Raw genomic sequence first — 17,821 nt, 5'->3', positions numbered from 1 at the left:
GTCAATGAATGAGAATGGATCCGTTGACCTTCTCCTAGCTCAAACTCAAACCTGGAACCATATGTTCAACTTCTTAAGCTCTTCAGCAACAACAACAACAACAACAACGACCCAGTATAATCCCACAAGTGGGGTGTGGGGAGGGTAATATGTACGCAGACCTTACCCCTACCCCGAAGGGTAGAGAGGCTGTTTCCAGGAGACCCTCGGCTCAAAAATGCAAGCCCATTTCTCTTTCTGACCTCACTGCTGAACTTTCCCTCATCGACCATTCCAAGGTTTCCTTCTTACCAATTTTAATGCGGTTTTTAGTTCATTCTGGTTTCCTAAACCAACATGAAAATGAACATTACTCTCTTACCCCAGCTAGTCAGCTTCTTGTGAAAAATGACCCCTTGAGTATGAGGACATATTTTCTGTTCACCCATGATCCAGTTCTTTTAAAAGCATGTTCTTGTTTAAGTGATTGGTTCCAAGATGATTCCTCTACTGCTTTTCATACTGCTAATAAGATATCTTTATGGGATTACTATGTGCAAGAACCAAGAGTAGGTGATAGTTACAATGAGTCAATGGCTAGTGACTCGAGATTGATTGCCAATGTTCTTATTACGGAGTGTAAACATGTTTTTGAGGGATTAACGTCGTTGGTGGATGTTGGAGGTGGCACTGGCACTGTGGCAATTGCCATAGCCAAAGCTTTTCCTGCCATAAAGTGCACAGTACTTGATCTCCCTCGCGTAGTAGGAAACTTCAAGGGAAGTGGGAATGGGGAGTTTGTCGGAGGAAGCATGTTTGAGAAGATTCCTAATGCTAATGCAATCTTACTCAAGGTACAAGTGTAGCAACTTTTGTTACTGTGTGTCTCTTATTTTTAAGCATCACTCTTTTAAATTATATGCATCTCGTTGTAAAACCATCGGATCATCTAAAGGATATCTACAGGTAAATCAATTCTATCATGAATTTAAGTGAAATTTAGCGAAACTCATTTCCAAGATATGTACTTTGATCAATCTCTTGGTAAATTTCCTCGTCCTTAATTACAGGTAGTACAGAACACAACATCATTTCCACGACAATATTGATATGTAAATGCTTCTTGTACTGTTCCTTGTAAAATGTTCTTATTCAATGTTGCCCTGCACAAATTATTGACAACTCATGGTCAACTAATTAACAATTTCTCTGACTTTTAAAATCTTATTATCTACTCGTAAATATTAATGGTTGAGCAGTGGATTCTGCATAACTGGAGCGACGAAGACTGTGTGAAGATACTGAAGAAATGCAAAGATTCTATTCCGAGTAGGGAAGAAGGAGGGAAGGTGATAATCATAGACATAGTGCTCGAAAATCCGAATGTGAGAAATGAGTTTGTTCGAGGACAGCATTATATGGACATGGTGATGATGGTTTTTATGCTGCCAAACAGAGAACTAAAATGGAATGGGAAAGGCTCTTCACTGATGCTGGTTTCAATGAATACAAAATAACTCCCACTTTAGGAACAAGGTCTCTAATTGAGATATACCCTTGAAGAAGTTTCAAATTGCATTGAATCAACTTAATTGGCTTGGCTTTTTTGTTTTGTTTGCTCTATTAATGAATAAACTTGCGAGCTTATGGAGTCTATTATATGTGTTTATCTTGATGTAATTGATATTACTGGAATAAATTTATCATTTTTCTTTACTTTGGATTATTTCTTGACATTGGCCTTGCCAATTATCAACTTAATTGGTTCCATTCAATTGAAAAACGTTGTGAAATTCACTACCATCGGCGCGGTACCTTAATATTTTGAGTAGCATAACTTGAAATTTTATTTTAATTACCACTTCGTTGTTATTGATTGCTTCCGACATGAATATCCATTTCCTCTTTTGTTGTAGTGCACTGTTGCATTTCTTAATAAAAGTTAGAGACCCTCTTGGTGGTTAGAACTTTTAGAAGGAAAAAGATTGACAATTTCGTGTTCTAAGTCATCCAACCGCATTTTTCCAACCACTCACATGAATAGCTTAATAAGTAGTTTCAGTACTTCTTAATCAAACTCATCTAGTCATTTAGTCTTTAAACTAATCATCCCCACCAAAATTTTACTAATTGACTTTGTAAATACACACTGTTGTTCATGTGAGTTGGGATGTGCATATCAAGGACTATGCGCAATACCTCAGCAAAATCGAGACCACAATCAGTTAAATACACTAGCAAAATATTGAGGTAAACTTGTTCAATTTTTTTTTTTTTGTAGCAACTATTGTGGAGAGACCTAACTCAATAATTTAGTAAAATACATTCGCCATGACTTCAGCCACCTAACGTAACGACCTACTACCCACTAGGTAAATCGTTACCATTCAAAGCACTAAGAGAGCGCACAAATCATAATAGATCCATATAACAACAACAACAACAACAACAACAACAACAACAACCCAGTATAATCCCACTTAGTGGGGTCTGGGAGGGTAGTGTGTACGCAGACCTTACCCCTACCCTAGGGTAGAGAGACTGTTTCCAAATAGACCCCCAGCATCCTTCCCTCCAAGAACTTCCCACCTTGCTCTTGGGGAGACTCGAACTCACAACCTCTCGGTTGGAAGTGGGGGTTGCTTACCATCAGAACAACCCCTCTTGTCTCTCAAAAACAGCGGAAGCCTCAAGTAAGACATAAAGTTTGTCATAAACCATAACCCACAATATCATCTCCAGGAGCGTCTACTACTCTAAGTGTCACGACCCAAAATCCCAAGCTGTAGTAATGGCGTCTGACACATTTGCTAGGCAACCTAACAATCACATAACAACTAAACATTTGAATAAAATATGGTTTAATAAACTCAAGAGCCGAAATAACATAATTATCTGATAAAAATAACTGAAACTCTACTACAACCATCCCAAAACCTAGTGTCAACGAGCACACGAGCACTACTAAATATCAACATAGATGTGATGACCCAAAAGGTCATCACTTCATTTACAAGTAAATTCTGTGTTCCGAGTCCTTACAAGCCTCCTTTTATCTTACCTCGATTTGCGTGCGTGATCCGACCATATATCCAGGATGCTTTTATGTGAAAATTTGATGAAAATGCTAATTTAGCCTTTAAAATTAAATTTAAATTGACTTCGGTCAATATTTCCGGTAAACGGACCCGGACCCATAATTTGACGATCCCGGAGAGTCCGTAGAAAAATATGAGACTTGGGCGTATGCCCGGAATTGAATTCCGAAGTCCCAAGCCCGAGAAATAAATTTTTGAAGAAAATTGTTTAACTGAAATTTTAAGAATTTTTGAAAATTTAAATGTATTTGAAATTGATGGTATCAGGCCCGTATTTTGGTTACAGAGCCCGGTACAGGTCTTATATTGTATTTAGGTTGAGCTTGTAAAATTCGGTAAGAAATGGACTTGATATGACGTGAACCGAACCATCGGTTGTTAAAATTTGAACTTAATAGTTCTTGAGATTCTTCTTTAATTTTGATGCCAAATTCGTTGTTAAAGGTGTTAATTTGGCGATTTAATCGCATGAGTAAGTCCATATGATATTTTTGAGTTAGTATGCATGTTTGGTTTGGAGTTCCGAGGGCTCGGGTGAGTTTCAGATAGGTTTCGGAAGGTTTTTACACTTAGAAAAGTTTCAGGTTTTACTGCTTCAGGTGCACAGACATTTTGTGCATCGCGATCGCGAAAGGGAAATTGGGATTGGTGTGGATTTGTTCTTCACGAACGCGAAGCCACAGTCGCGAACGCGGAGCATTGGGGGGTTGCTCAGCGCGAACGCGACCGGTGTCACGCGAACGCATAGTGTAAAATGGAGGTGGGCTGGGGACTTGTCATTTCTTCTACGCGAACGCGTAATGTTGTCCGCGAACGCGAAGGTCAGGGAGACTTACCTTTCGCGAACGCGTAGGGGAACTCACGATCGTGTAATTCCACTTCTGGCAGCTCTTCGCGATCGCGGCAGTGTTCTCGCGAACGAGATGAACACTGTCGCCCAACACTTAAAACAATAGCAATGTCGGGATTTAGCCCACATTTTTAAAACTAGAGAGCATTGAGGCGATTTTCAAGGAATAAGTTCTTCCCCAAAGCATTGGTATATGATTCTAAACCTTTTTCTTTCGATTTCCCATTGCATTTCATCAATCATCATCCAAAGAACTAGGGTTTTATGGTAGAAATTGAGAATTTGGGTAGAGTCAGGGCTTTTTGAATAATTGGAATTTAGACCTCGTTTTGGGGTCGGATTTCGAAACTAATTGCATATTTGGGCTCGTGGGTGAATGGGTGATCGAATTTTGGTCCGAACCTCGAGTTTTGACCAAGCGGACCTGGGGTCGATTTTTGACTTTTTGGGAAAAATGATAGAAAACCTATAATTAAGCATTGAATATGAATTCTTTAGCATTTATTGATGTTGTTAATTAATTTGGACTAGATACAAGTAATTTAGAGGCAAATTTTAAAGGAAAACCGGTGTTTGAGGCTTGAGTTGGCCGTGGAAGTTCGAGGTAAGTGTTTGGTATAACCTTAACTTGAGGGAATTGGTATTGTGCTTTATTTGCTATGTGGTAGTGTAGTGTACGACGCATAGATGTGGTGACGAGTATCTATACGTCGTTGTCAAGCATGCCCATTGTGAGCATGTGATTTTTTCCCTATTAGAAATACTTCTACAAAATTAAAGAAAATAGATTTTTTCACATTATTTTCAATTTTATAGGATTTTTATTAATTGTTTGCATTTTTTGTGCATGTTTAATTTTGTTAAAATCATGAAAAATGACACAAAAATATCAAAAATATCATGCATCGCATATTAGATTTTGTGTTCATATCTTAGGGATAATTTGTTAATTATTACTTTATTAAAATAAAAATCACAAAAAATATCATTCATTTTTCATTTTTTTAGCTTTTAATGCTAGATTAGTATTTTTCTTTTCATTAATTTAAGATTAACTAATTTTTGTAAATATTATAAATAGATAATTATTTTGATTTTATAGATTAGATTAATTTAGGATATAATTTAGGACTTTAATTAATTAAAGAAAAGAAAAAAAGAAATAAAAAAGAAAATAAAAATATGAAGAATATATTTTTGGTCTTGTTTCTTTTAAAATTGGGCCAATTCCTAAAATGGCCTAAAATAACTTTTAAACCCCAACTCAATCTTCCCTTTTCCCATTTTCCCTAAAATCCCTAAAACCTAACATCAGAAGAGCTAGAAAAAAAATAACGGGACATCCCCCTTGAAGAAGAGAGCAAAAACAGCACTCCAGAGCTCTCTTTTCTTCAACGAAAAGCAGACCCCTCCTTCTCCTACACTCAAAAGACCTAGCCGGCCACCCCTCCATCATTTCCAACCTATTTCTAGAGATTCCAAGATATTTCAGTTTCCATTCATCCATGTTGATTTTTTTTTGGAAATTCAAAGACTTATCGAGCTGTGAAATACTCTCTGACTGCTTGATTTGCTCGATTGCTATAGCTGAGTTCTGATTCGCTGTTGTCCCGTACCGGAATTTGTTCATGTTGCATTTTTTAGTTAAGAGGTAAACTCAGAAAACTCTGTTGTATTTTGGTATATTTATTGATGATTGGACTCCTCTTTCTTGCTCGAGATCTGTCTAAATGTTGATTATATGTTTGTTTGCTTATTGAATGATTTGGCGTAGTTTATTGGTGGGAAAATTTTATGTATCTGGGAACTAAAATGAAATTGACATGGATTCTTTCTTCTTCTCTTTGATGTGTTGTATTAACATTTTGTCCTAAACTAAAAAGGAGCACAAAAAGACATGAAATTGGCTATTATTACAAGCAGCAATGTTGTTAAAAGCTCGATAAAGCCCAAGTTACGTGCCTTACCAAATTTTATCAGTCTATTTAATTAAAGGCCAACGAATATTAGGTATGTGGCACTTCGAGTGGGAAATGATATATTCCCATTAAAGGTGTTAATTAACCACCCAATATTGTTCTTTAGGTCTGTTTGTCATTTTGTATTAAGATGGATGGTTCATTATCTTCTCTTTAATGCTAATCATGCTTCACCTTTTCATTTAGTACTAGCAAGCATATTTGTTTACTTTATTGGTTATTCCTTATCAAAGTCTTTATCTTGTTTTTTTTTTTGTTGTACTTTACAAAAGTTTTCTGGTATTAATGGAAAGTGCTCATATTTGGAAAAAGACAGGCCAACAAGAAAGGTGTATACGCCATTTCTTTTGTTTTCTTTTTTTCCCGAAAATTTCTTTTATTTTTTATTTTTTCTATTTCTTCTTGAGTGCTTTCATGGCAGAAGAAGAAGTAGGAGATTCTTGGACATGGCTTCATGAAAACTGTTAAATAACCCCGTATACATACACAAGTAGTGTTGGCTGTCTTTGATATTGAACCATTTATTGCCCTAATTTCTGCCTTTTGTCCGCAGGCAAGCACTATACAGTAGATATAGTTAGCAAAGTAATACATTCCCATATTACTTTGCTGGAGGATTCTATATTCATTATACTTGTGCTTTTGATGTAAATTGAAATCCCTCTATATTTCTGATTCTTCCTTTCAACTTTTAATTTAAGAATAAGGCTAAGGAAAAGTCCTGTTGATTCACATGGGCGTATATATAACTTCAGTCATTAATCAAACCGTTCCACCAACAAATACTCCTACCATATATTACATAGTAATCCAAATGAAGTTGCCGATGTATGAATATGCGTAGAAATACTTTAGGCGCAATTAATAAATCATCGTGGCTATGGGTACGGTTCCCGTGGCATGGTCACGATACGTAAATCTCATTTGGGTTTGCATTTCATGTGACCCGACCATAACTTCGAACATTAATAATATAAACATGTCGTGAATCGCGAGTGCATTTCATGTAGCGTGATTTGCGGTGTGTTCCAAAACGGCAAGTGTACGACAATCGTAACTTGTTCAAGAAATAATTTCATAAATTCTAAAAGCGGTTAAATTAATTAAAAGCGGTTATAAAGTTTAAAAATGCACATTAGGTTCAAAACATGTATTACTCAGATAATTAGGCCAATATTAATAGTTAAGCGACCGTGCTCGAACTACGGAACCCGGGAATGCCTAACACCTTCTCTCGGGTTGATAGAATTCCTTACTTAGAATTTTTGGTTTCGCAGACTTTTAAATAAAGTTAAAATTCTCCTCGATTTGGGATTTAAAATAAATCGGTGACTTGGGATACCAAATAAATTATTCCAAGTGGCGACTTTGAAAATAAATAAAATAATCCCATTTCTAATAATGTCACTTTAATTAGAAAAATTCCCTTATATACCCCCCATTTACGGGTGGTAAAAAGGAGGTGTGACAGCTTTGGCGATTCTGCTAGGGATAGGAACCCAGAATCTCTGGTTCAGGGTTCAAGAATTCGAGCTTAGAATAACTGTTATACTTGGCTTTATTTATTATCTAATTTCTACATGTTTGAGCCTAATATGCTAAATGCCGCTTTTTACTGCTTTGTTATTATTTGGACTGTATATAGACTGTTACGAAACTCTTCTTCTCTCTAAGTCTTCTAAATCATCTCGGAAGTGTGCACTTCGTGTGACTTCTTTTCTGTTAGAGTCATATCCTAATTTTAGAACGAGGTTCGGACAAGTTGCAATGCCGGTGAAGCTTCTGTATTCCCGGTACGCTGCCCCCCCTCGGCTCGAGCTGTCCGCTCGGGTAAGTCAGGTCTAGAACAAATACACCAAGGTTTTAAACTTAGAATAACATTGCCTCATGCCGGATCCCTAGTAGGAACGCTTGTTTGTATCACGTGCATTTTACTTTGGGGACTCAACACTGGGGTTGGATCCATCTAGGACAGGTGTACCCACATTAAAAGACCATCCTGATACATCTTATGTGCTACTTGCGCATCTGTTTGTTTCGGCTTGCATGTTGACCGACTTCTAGAATAAGGAAAGAAAATCAAAAAAAAAAAGAAGAAAAAAAAATCAAAAATCAAAAACAAGAGTGAGAGGTAGGTATTTGAAAAATGCCGAAACTTTGCCGAAATTCTGGAAAAAAAGGAAAAAAGAAAAAGACAAGGTCATTTCAAAATGAGCCCAAAATCTTCAAGTGCCATGTTTCCCTGTCCGTCAAAACTGACCGAACTACGCGGGTCTGATTCTCACTGGATGTGAGATACGTAGGCAAACCTCATCGGTTCCGGCCCTAATTTTTTTTATTAAAAAAAATCAAATTTATTTTTTAATTCCTACCTTAGAAAAATAAAAAATAAAATAAAAATTTAAACTCAAAAAATAGTTTCCTTCTTTCTGAAGTCTTTCATTGAAAAAATAAATTTAAAAGAAAAGAATCAAAAAATCAAAATCCAAAATACGACTTTCCTTTATTTTGAAGAATTCTTTCCTTCTTTAAAAGTCTTCCTTTCATAAATGTCATAAAAATTTAAAAATTAAATTCCAAAAATATTTTCGTTTTTCTTTAGAAGTACTTTTGTAAATTTTAAAAAAAAGCTCAAAAATCCAAAATATATTCTTAAAAGTCCCTCTTTCGAAAAGTAAGAGGCAACATCCAAAATTCCAAAAAAAAAAAAAAATTCTTTCTTCTTTAGAATAAGAGAAAATAAATGAAAATTCAAACGAAAATATTTTCCTTTTACTTTTGAATTTCTCAAAGCTCAAATCAAAAGAAAAGGAATTTTCAGAAGTCTTTCTTTCAAAAAAAAGATAGTCAAAATAAAAAATCCAAAAAATATTTCCTTTCTTCTTTTAAAGCATTTCTTTCGAAAATTAAAAAAAAAAGAAATAAAGAATTGAAAAAAAATATATTTCTTTTGCCTCAAAGCTTTCATGGTCTGATTGTTATAAAAAAAGGAAAAAAAGTGTTAGTTCATTTACTCCATTCTCAATCTTCCTGAAATTCACAAGATCTGATTCATGCGGCGTCATGATACGTAGGAAATCCCCATCGGATTCGATCATAGCCATAAAATTAATTGAGTGAAAAATAAACTGAAAAAAAAGAGAAAGAAAAATTGAGTGAAAAAAAGGCAAGAAAAGAGTGAAAGAAAAAGAAAAAAGAAAAAAGAAAAAAGAGAGTGACAAAAAATAGAAGAGTGACAAAAACAAAAAAGAAAAGAAAAGAGAGTGCCAAGAAAGCGACAGAAACGAAATGGAAAAAAATAAAGAGTGATTAAAGAGAGACACAAATGAAAAAAGGGCTGCAGATTGAAAAAAGGATAGTTAAGGCCGAGATGAAACATGCAACTCGTTCAAACACATAGTAGAAACGTTAACTATTTAGGTGCATTGCATACCAATGTGCGATTTCCTATCTGTTAAGTATCTCAAAACTAACAAGGTTGTTGGATGTGCAAATCAGCCAGGTTCTGTTCAGGTTGGTTGGTTTTGTTGGTAATCTGGCTTCCCATCCTTACTTCACAAGATCCAAAGGAAAGGTTCCTATGGCCTCTGAAAGCCATTTACAAATCATCGATCCTAAGGATAGCCCAACACCGGCTATCCCACATCCAGAATCAATAGCTGCTGAAGAGAATAGGATGTTGCGTCTCCACATATCGGAAATGTGGGTCGCCTAGTCCATAGGTAGGGAACCGCCAAGTGCAATTCCTGAGTTCTCTAAGTTGATCCCCAGGTCAGGTAAGGTTACCAACACCCCTGTGCCCAACCCGCTCATCCCATGCGGGCGCCCTTAGATGCCCTTCAATGATCCTGGCATGCCTTATGTGGTTCGCCCCCAAGCACCGGCTTCAAGGGCACCGCCTCCAATGTTCATCTTTTAGGGTCCACAGCTTCAACCAGAAATAACATATGTAACCCCGTACTCCTTCACTCAACCTCCACAATATGATCTCTCGGTGAAGTAAGAAAAGGTGGTTAAAAATCCCGAGCAAGAGGAAATGGCTCGAAAGATGAAGAGCCTGGAACAAAGCCTGAAAAACATACAAGGTTTGAGAGGCCAAAAGAGTGTCTCATACTCTGACCTCTGTATGTTTCCACATGTCCACTTGCCAGCTGGCTTCAAGATGCCAAAATTTGAAAAGTACAACGGGCATGGAGACCCGGTTGCTCACCTGAAACGATACTATAACCAGTTGAGAGGCGTTGGTGGAAAAGAGGAGCTGCTAATGGCCTATTTTGGGGAAAGCCTCACCGGAATCGCTTATGAGTGATATACGGTCAAGAAATTACTCATTGGCACGTGTGGGATGATATAGCCCGAGATTTTATCCGCCAGTTCCAGTATAATGTGGACATCGCTCCCGACAGAAACTCTTTGTCCAATTTGAAAAAGAAAACCGCAGAAAGCTTCTGCCGAATATGCTGTCAAATGGCGTGAGCAAGCTGCCAGGGTAAAGCCTCCAATGGACGAAATTGAAATGGTCACGGTCTTTCTACAGGCCTAAGAGGCGGACTACTTCCAGAACATGATGTCCGCTATGGGTAAGTCATTTGCTGAGGCTATCAAAATTGGGAAAATGGTTGAAAACGGTTTAAAAACAAGTCGAATCTTGAGTCATGCTGCTTTTAAAGCCACATCATAGGATACTCAGAATGGTTCGGAGGGTTTCATGAACAACAATGGGAGTGAAGATGGAGCCATGATGGCTTCAAGCTCGAGGGGGCCCCGCAGGTCATTTAGCCAATCATATGTGCCTCCTATGGTCCCACCACACTATTATCCCTTTCAAGATGACGCTTATGCCGATGCACCGCCTCCCTATGCAGTGATGAACGCGCAACCTTACACGCTGCCACAACATTATATACAAAACCGAGCTCCACCTCCCAGAAATGCCTATCCTTATCAAGCTCCATATAGTCCTCAACCAAATGATCCCCAATACAATCCTCGCCTAAGAGAGTCTTTCAGAAAGAATTAGTTTACCCCTATTAGTCAATTGTATTCAAGCTTGTTCCAAAAGCTAATCAGGCTAGATCTATTGCAGCTAGTGGCCCCGAACCGACCGAACCCCGAGTCCCCCTCGCACTGAGTTGATGCTAGATGTGAATACAACTATAGAGCAGTAGGACATAGTACAAAGGACTGTTGGACCCTTAAAAGGGTAGTTGAAGACTTGATTGAAGTTGAAAGAATCATTTTTCGGGATGAAGAAGCTCCTGATGTGATGAACAATTTGTTGCCTGCTCACAACACTGGGCCAATAGTCGGAATGATTTGTGAAGATGAGGAATTTGATCCGGCACTGAAGGCTATTGCATCCATTATCGAAATAGAAGAAAATCCAAAAGATGGTCGCTAAGCCTGAAAGTTTCCCATCAGACGGGAGTCTCGGTAGCTAGTCTTGCTATCCTTTCTGCGTCTGGATTATCTCAGGGTGTGATCCAGATATTTTACTTTATTGTCTTACTTTCCAATGTAAACCCTTCTATATTTAAAATTAAAAAAAAACATTTCATTGCCTAGGAATATCTCTTTTCTTATTCTCTATTTAGTTCTGTTAAATGTAGATTTCAATAACATGACATGCTTGCGGACTTCATGCCCAGATCCTAAAACACTGTTAGACTTCGAAATAAAACAAAGAGTTGGAACAAAGAATTGCAATGAAGAATTAGATTGCAATGAAGATAAGTTTAAGGAAATAAAACAAAGAGTTGGAACAATTAAAGGAAAATTGGCTTCAGATTGGAAAGATCTATACATGGTAACAAGGGTACCGTCAAAAAAAGCTTTGTACCTGGGAAACATCGAAGGAAATGTCCCTGTAACAATTGTCAATACAAATGCATCCAAAAGGTACTATGTTTGATCCTCCATATAGTATTAATATTCTCCGGTTGGGATGACGAAGGCTTTCATTCTAGCTACCCAAACACCATTAACCCTTTTGTAAACCATTTGAGCCGGTTACTCTTCTTTGATTACCCTCTTTGGAACCTGAAAGTATTATTGAAAAAAACAATTTTGAAAAATGAAAAAAGATCAGAAAAAGAAAGATACAAAAAAGGGGGGAAGAAAAGACAAAGAAAATGAATTGAAAAAAATGAAAAAAGAGAGGAAAAAGGAAAAGAAAGAGAAAGAGAAAACAAAACAAAATAGAAGAAAAACAAAAGAAAATAACAAAAAAAGTTTCCTGAACTACGTTCGACTTGATTCTGAAAGGATACGGAGGCAGCCTCTCTTTGGGGTTCAGTCATACCAAAATAAAAATTCAAATTTCCCCAAAAGTTGAAATTGAGGCAGAAGTTATAATTGTTCGGCAATGGTTTTGCCTGAAAGGTGCCAAAGTTGTAATTCAATCCAAATTCTTTTTACCCCAAATCCTGTTCAAGTCCTTCCGATCAAACGGTGAGAATGTTCAAAGATCGGAGAATGCAACTACTTGGATCCGATGCAATCAAAATGGGAGAAATAAAATGAGAGAGTCTTATTGGTGAAAACCCACACGGGTACCGTAAGGCGATGGTAAGCAGAGAAATTGAAAATGAGAGTCTTGATAGTGAAAACTCCCAAAGAGCACTATAAGACGATGGTGAGAAGAGAAATGAGAGAGGTCAGCTCGTGAAAGCCCGCAGAGGGCGCCCCTGATCGAAAAGAGGATTCTCATAGCCATCGGCATCGACAGAGTTCTGGCAAGGTTTCTCGATTTTGAGGCAAAAATTGTGATGAATTTCTGAGAGTCGGACGGTTTACACAGATTAGACATCTAGTCCAAAAGGCATTTCATGTTCATTGAAATCCGCATGCACTCCAGATAAGTCCTTCTTTCCTTTCCCTGAAAGGGACACTTCTTGTTTTAAACTCATTCTCCATTCCATTGTTTGTTTTCTTTGAATCCCTTTCAGTCTAACTCTGTTCTGAAACTAAGACAAAGAAAGGATGGCAAGACTGATTTACAGGGTTCTCATTTGATACAAGCTAATATGCAAAAAGACACCCAGCCTCGTCGGGGGCATCAGGTCAACCTCGACCGACCATGGCGGCTGATGTTTTGAAATTGAAAACCCCCGAAAAGAAAGGAAATCAAAGTCAAATGCCCACAAAGGCAAAATGAAGTTAAAAAGGTTGATTCCCACGTGGCTAACCATCTTGGCAATGGTTTGAAAAGCCAAAGTACCCCAAATACTCTGAAATTTAAGTTGGAAAAAAGAAGTCAGAAATGAAAGGCCTATAAAGGCGAAATAAAGTTGGAAAAGGTTAAGTTCCATGCGACTAGCCGTTGCGACAAAGTTTGTGGAGCAAAAGTTCCCCAATGTTTCGAAGTTAAGAAAAAAAGTCAAAAGGGAAAGGCCTACGAAGGCCAAATAAAGTCGATAAGGTTGAGTTCCACCGACCAACCGTCATGGCAAAGTCTGGAAAACCAGAGGTTCTCCAGGGCCTGATATGAAATCGGTCCTCAGGGAACAAGCAGTTGTAGAGGGATCTTCATCAAAGAAGTCGGGCCGAGATAAGTGATTGAAAAAATCAAGGCCACAAAACCAACCACCGTTTCAAATTAACAATTGTTCTTTGTTTGAAAACAGGAAACATGTGCAATCCAAAGCAACCTTGCAAGAAGCAGGTGCAACTAAAAAGAAACTGCGCAAGGGCTAGAAATAACTCTGCAGTAATAATCAATCAAAAAAAGAAGTCTCTTCCAAATTCTTTCCTGCATTAAAAAAAATGAAAATGAAATGAAAAGAAGAAGAAGAAAAATTCAAATTATGGTAGTATAGGGTCTCTAATCTCTAGCTACGTCTTTTCCAACATAGGGTCCCATTCCTTCATCGATGCAGCATAACCTGGTAATATTTACAACATAGGGTCCCACTCCCTAGTTAATTCCGGCATAACCCGATGACTTCCTCGGCATAACCCGAGGACATTTTCGGCATAACCCGATGACCTCCCCGGCATAACCCTAGGACCTTTCTGGCATAACCCGATGACTTCCCCGGCATAACCCGAGGACCTTTCCGGCATAACCCGATGACTTCCCCGGCATAACCCGAGGACCTTTCTGGCATAATCCGATGACTTTCCCGGCATACCCGATGACCTTTTTGAAATAACTCGATGACTTCCCCGGCATAACCCAAGGACCTTTCTGGCATAACCCGATGACTTCCCCGGCATAACCCGAGGACCTTTTCGGCATAACCCGATAACTTCCCGCCATATCCCGAGGACCTTTCCGGCATAACCCGATGGCTTCCCCGCTATAACCCGAGGACCTTTCCGGCATAACCCGATGACTTTTCTGGCATAACTCGAGGTCCTTTCTGGCATAACCCGATGACTTTCCCGGCATAACCCGAGGACTTTTTCGGCATAACCTAATAATTTTTCCAGCATAACTTGGTAATTGTTTTTCTAACATTGGGTCCCATTACCTAGCTGATGCTAGCATAAACTGGTAATCTTTTCCAATATAGGATCCCACTCCCTAGCTTTGCCAGCATAACCTGGTAATCTTTTCCGGTACAGGGTCCCATTCCTTAGTTGATGCCAACATAACCTGGTAATCTTTCCAACTTAGGGCCTCCGATCCCCATTTGATTTCATTTTAGATATAGAGCTCCACTCCCTAATCTCTTTTCAACAAGGATACATAATCCTGATTTTATTGCTTTCAATAAAGAAGTAGTTTAGATTTTTTGTTACAATAACTCACGAAATTTTCCTAGTGAAAACTGGGGCAGAAAATTTCGTTCGTTTGTTTGTTTTGGTGCCTGAGCAGGTTTTTACCTTGAGGCACAAGTTTCGAGGCAACCAAATGAAGAAGTCTCGATTCAAATAAAAGAAAAGAAAAACAAGAAAAAGAAGTGAGCTCTAAGTGTAGAAGCGGAGAAAAGATGCGGACTGCTCAAGATATGATTGAAGTTGTGTACGGTGAAATCGGAGGGTCCAATTCCTCATTATCGAGGCACCTCAGAAGATCATCTCGAAGCCTCGAGGCTTCAAGTCTACGGTCGAATTTCCCCTTCGAGGTTCATCGATGCCCGACCTTGGCATAATGTCGACCACAGCTATGGTAGGAGTGGGGAGTTCCCAAGGTACACGGCTAGGACTGACAGAGCCTAGTGGACTACCCTAGCCCTGGATCAGGGTGTCATCTAGCTTTCCCATCCCTTTATCTTTGTAATTAATGTATTTTGTACTATATTGGGATTCCTCTCCTATATAAAGGGGATCCTTGTCATCTTGTAAAGGCCTGTTGCTTTAGTTGCTCCACACAAAAATATACAAGAACATTCCATTTGCTCTCTAACATACTTTCTTGATATTATTGCTTTCATTTATTATTTTCATTATTGTTCTTCATTTATTACTTATCATTGTCCATAAAGAGCCTTTGTTGATTTAATTATAACTGTTAGCCATACTCCGACCCCCCCGATAGCTCCTAGCCGAGCTCCGGAATCTACTTCGAGGCTCCCGAATCAACAAGCTCAAAGCCCCGACTGTCAACTGATCGGTTTGATTATCACCTTATTCCTAACCACCATTTCATTTCTAAGTCTCACATACATAGCATCAACTGCTTAAAAACTAGCATAAAAATAGATCACGTATTTTTAGAGTCCCATAATCAAATTTAATTGTTATTACCATTTTCATGGTAAACAGTTTGACGCCCACCGTGGAGCTAAAAATAATAGTGATTATCTTATTGTTGGTTTCATCACATAACGCAAGTTATCTTTCACACTTGTTATTGTCCAAGATCTTCAAATTTCAGGTCGAAATGCCTAACTCAGTAAATAGAGATGAAAACAACTACCTGGAGAACCAAGGAGAGAATGGTGTGGCTGTTCCAACCTGGGCACAAAAAGAGATCTCTCGACATGTTGTTCATATGATTATTGGAGGGATCAACATTCCCTAAGGGCCCATGATCAAGCGGACAAAAATATCCGCTACAATAGAAGGGCCGATCCGAGACTGCGTGGCCATACCCTCACGTTAAGCGAAGAAGATCTCGAGATCTTGACAGAACCACACAACGACACGCTGGTAATCTCATTTCTTTTAAACAACGTTCAAGTTAAAGTGTGCTCGTGGATCTAGGTAGTTCGGCCAACGTAATCAGGTCAGGGGTAGTAGAACAACTTGAGTTGCTCGACCGGATCATACCCGCCTCCTGGGTCCTCCACGGCTTCAACATGACCGGCTAAGTAACAAAAGGAGAAATCACCCTCCCTATCGACACGTCCGACATGGTTCAGAACACAAAGTTTCAAGTTATCGATGGCGACATAAGGTATAATGCATTGCTTGGCAGGCCATGGATATACATAATGAGGGCAATACCATCAACCCTGCACCAGATGATTAAATTTCCGACAAAGGATGGCATAACGACCATATATGGAGAACAACATGTAGTAAAGAAAATATTTGCGGTTTACCAGAAGGAGTCGACCCTTGTACTCCCGACCTTGGATGTGTCTGGGAGCATACAGACCCCCGAGGATGACGAAGGAGATTTCCTCGCTCCTTGAACTTTCATTGCCCCTGAAGAGTCGGATGCAATGAACACCTCCCCGATCGTAAGGTATATCTGGGAGCGAGATTAACCCCCGAACTCAGGAAAAAATTCATTCAATTTCTTATCGATAATATCGATTATTTCGCATGGTCCCACTTAGATATGACATGTATCCCACAGGAAATAACCTCCCAACAACTGAGTGTCGACCCCAGGTTTAAACCGGTGAAGCAAAAAAGAAGACCCAGTCCGAGATAAAATACACATTCATCAAGGATGAGGTAACAAAACTCCTTAAAATAGGGTCCATTAGAGAGGTAAAGTGCCCCAAATGGCTGGCCAACGTAGTAGCGGTACCCAAAAAGGGAAATAAGCTGAGAATGTGCATAGACTATAAAGAATTAAATAAGGCGTGTCCCAATGATTCGTTGCCATTGCCTAACATTGATCGTCTGATCGATGCTACAGCCAGCCACGAGACCTTCACCTTTCTCGATGCCTATTCGGGGTACAATCAAATTCAGATGAACCCCGAAGATAGGGAGAAGACCTCGTTCATCACAAAGTATGGTACCTACTGTCATAATGTAATGCCTTTCGGACTAAAAAACGCAGCTACATACCAGCGTCTAGTTAATAAAATGTTTGAGAGTCAAATGGTAAATCCATGGAAGTTTATATTGATGACATTCTAGTTAAGTCCCTGCGCGCAGAAGACCATTTAACTCATTTGTAGGAAACATTCGACATTCTCAGAAGTTACAACATGAAGCTCAACCCGAGAAATGTGCCTTAGAAGTAGGTTCGGGAAAATTCCTAGGCTTCATGGTATCAAACAGGGGGATCGAGATTAACCCCGACAAAATCAAAGCCATCAAAGAAATTACGGTGGTAAATAATGTAAAGGCCGTGCAATGGCTAACAAGACAAATAGCGGCTCTAAGCAGATTCATATCAAGGTCATCCGACAGGAGCCATCATTTCTTATCCTTACTCAAAAGGAAAAACAACCTCGAGTGGACTCCAAAATGCCAACGCACCTTAGAAGAGCTGAAGCGATGTCTGACTAACCGACCTCTGCTCCACACGCCAAAGGAGGATGAAACACTATATCTATACTTGGCCATATCTGAGATAGTGGTAAGAGGTGTGCTAGTTTGAGAAGAGCAAGGTATACAATTCTCTGTTTATTATGTAAGCTGGACCCTAGGGGATGCCGAAACTAGGTATCCACACCTTGAAAAATTAGCTCTTGCGTTAATAAGCGTGTCGCAAAAATTGAAACCCTCTTTTCAATGCCACCATATTTTCGTTCTAACAACATACCCCCGCCGAAGCATAT

At 38.8% G+C, this 17,821-nt stretch overlaps 1 protein-coding gene and 1 long non-coding RNA gene across 4 annotated transcripts in view; both read left to right on the top strand.

Moving 5' to 3' along the window:
* Positions 1–227: 227 nt before the first annotated feature.
* On the top strand, positions 228–1,695 carry LOC104221170 (myricetin 7/4'-O-methyltransferase 2-like). Its single transcript, XM_009772162.2, has 2 exons — positions 228–833; positions 1,239–1,695. Exons 1-2 carry the CDS (start codon positions 300–302, stop codon positions 1,494–1,496), a joined length of 792 nt encoding a protein of 263 aa, XP_009770464.1. The 5' UTR covers positions 228–299; the 3' UTR covers positions 1,497–1,695.
* A 3,449-nt stretch (positions 1,696–5,144) lies between these two features.
* LOC104221169 (uncharacterized) overlaps positions 5,145–17,821 on the top strand; it is a 38,994-nt gene continuing 26,317 nt past the window's right edge. Inside the window, exons 1-2 of one of the 3 annotated variants that reach the window (XR_709660.2) lie at positions 5,145–5,578; positions 6,460–6,638. This is a non-coding gene — a long non-coding RNA (uncharacterized lncRNA). Of the gene's footprint in view, positions 5,579–6,459; positions 6,639–17,821 lie in introns of those variants that run through there. The other 2 variants (XR_011406088.1, XR_011406089.1) reach the window with 2 other exon arrangements.

The sequence above is a fragment of the Nicotiana sylvestris genome, chromosome 3, assembly GCF_000393655.2.
Source record: "Nicotiana sylvestris chromosome 3, ASM39365v2, whole genome shotgun sequence".
NCBI classification, from domain to species: Eukaryota; Viridiplantae; Streptophyta; class Magnoliopsida; order Solanales; family Solanaceae; genus Nicotiana; species Nicotiana sylvestris.
The sequence above is the reverse complement of the archived record's forward strand: the minus strand, read 5'-3'. Positions and strand labels throughout refer to the sequence as shown.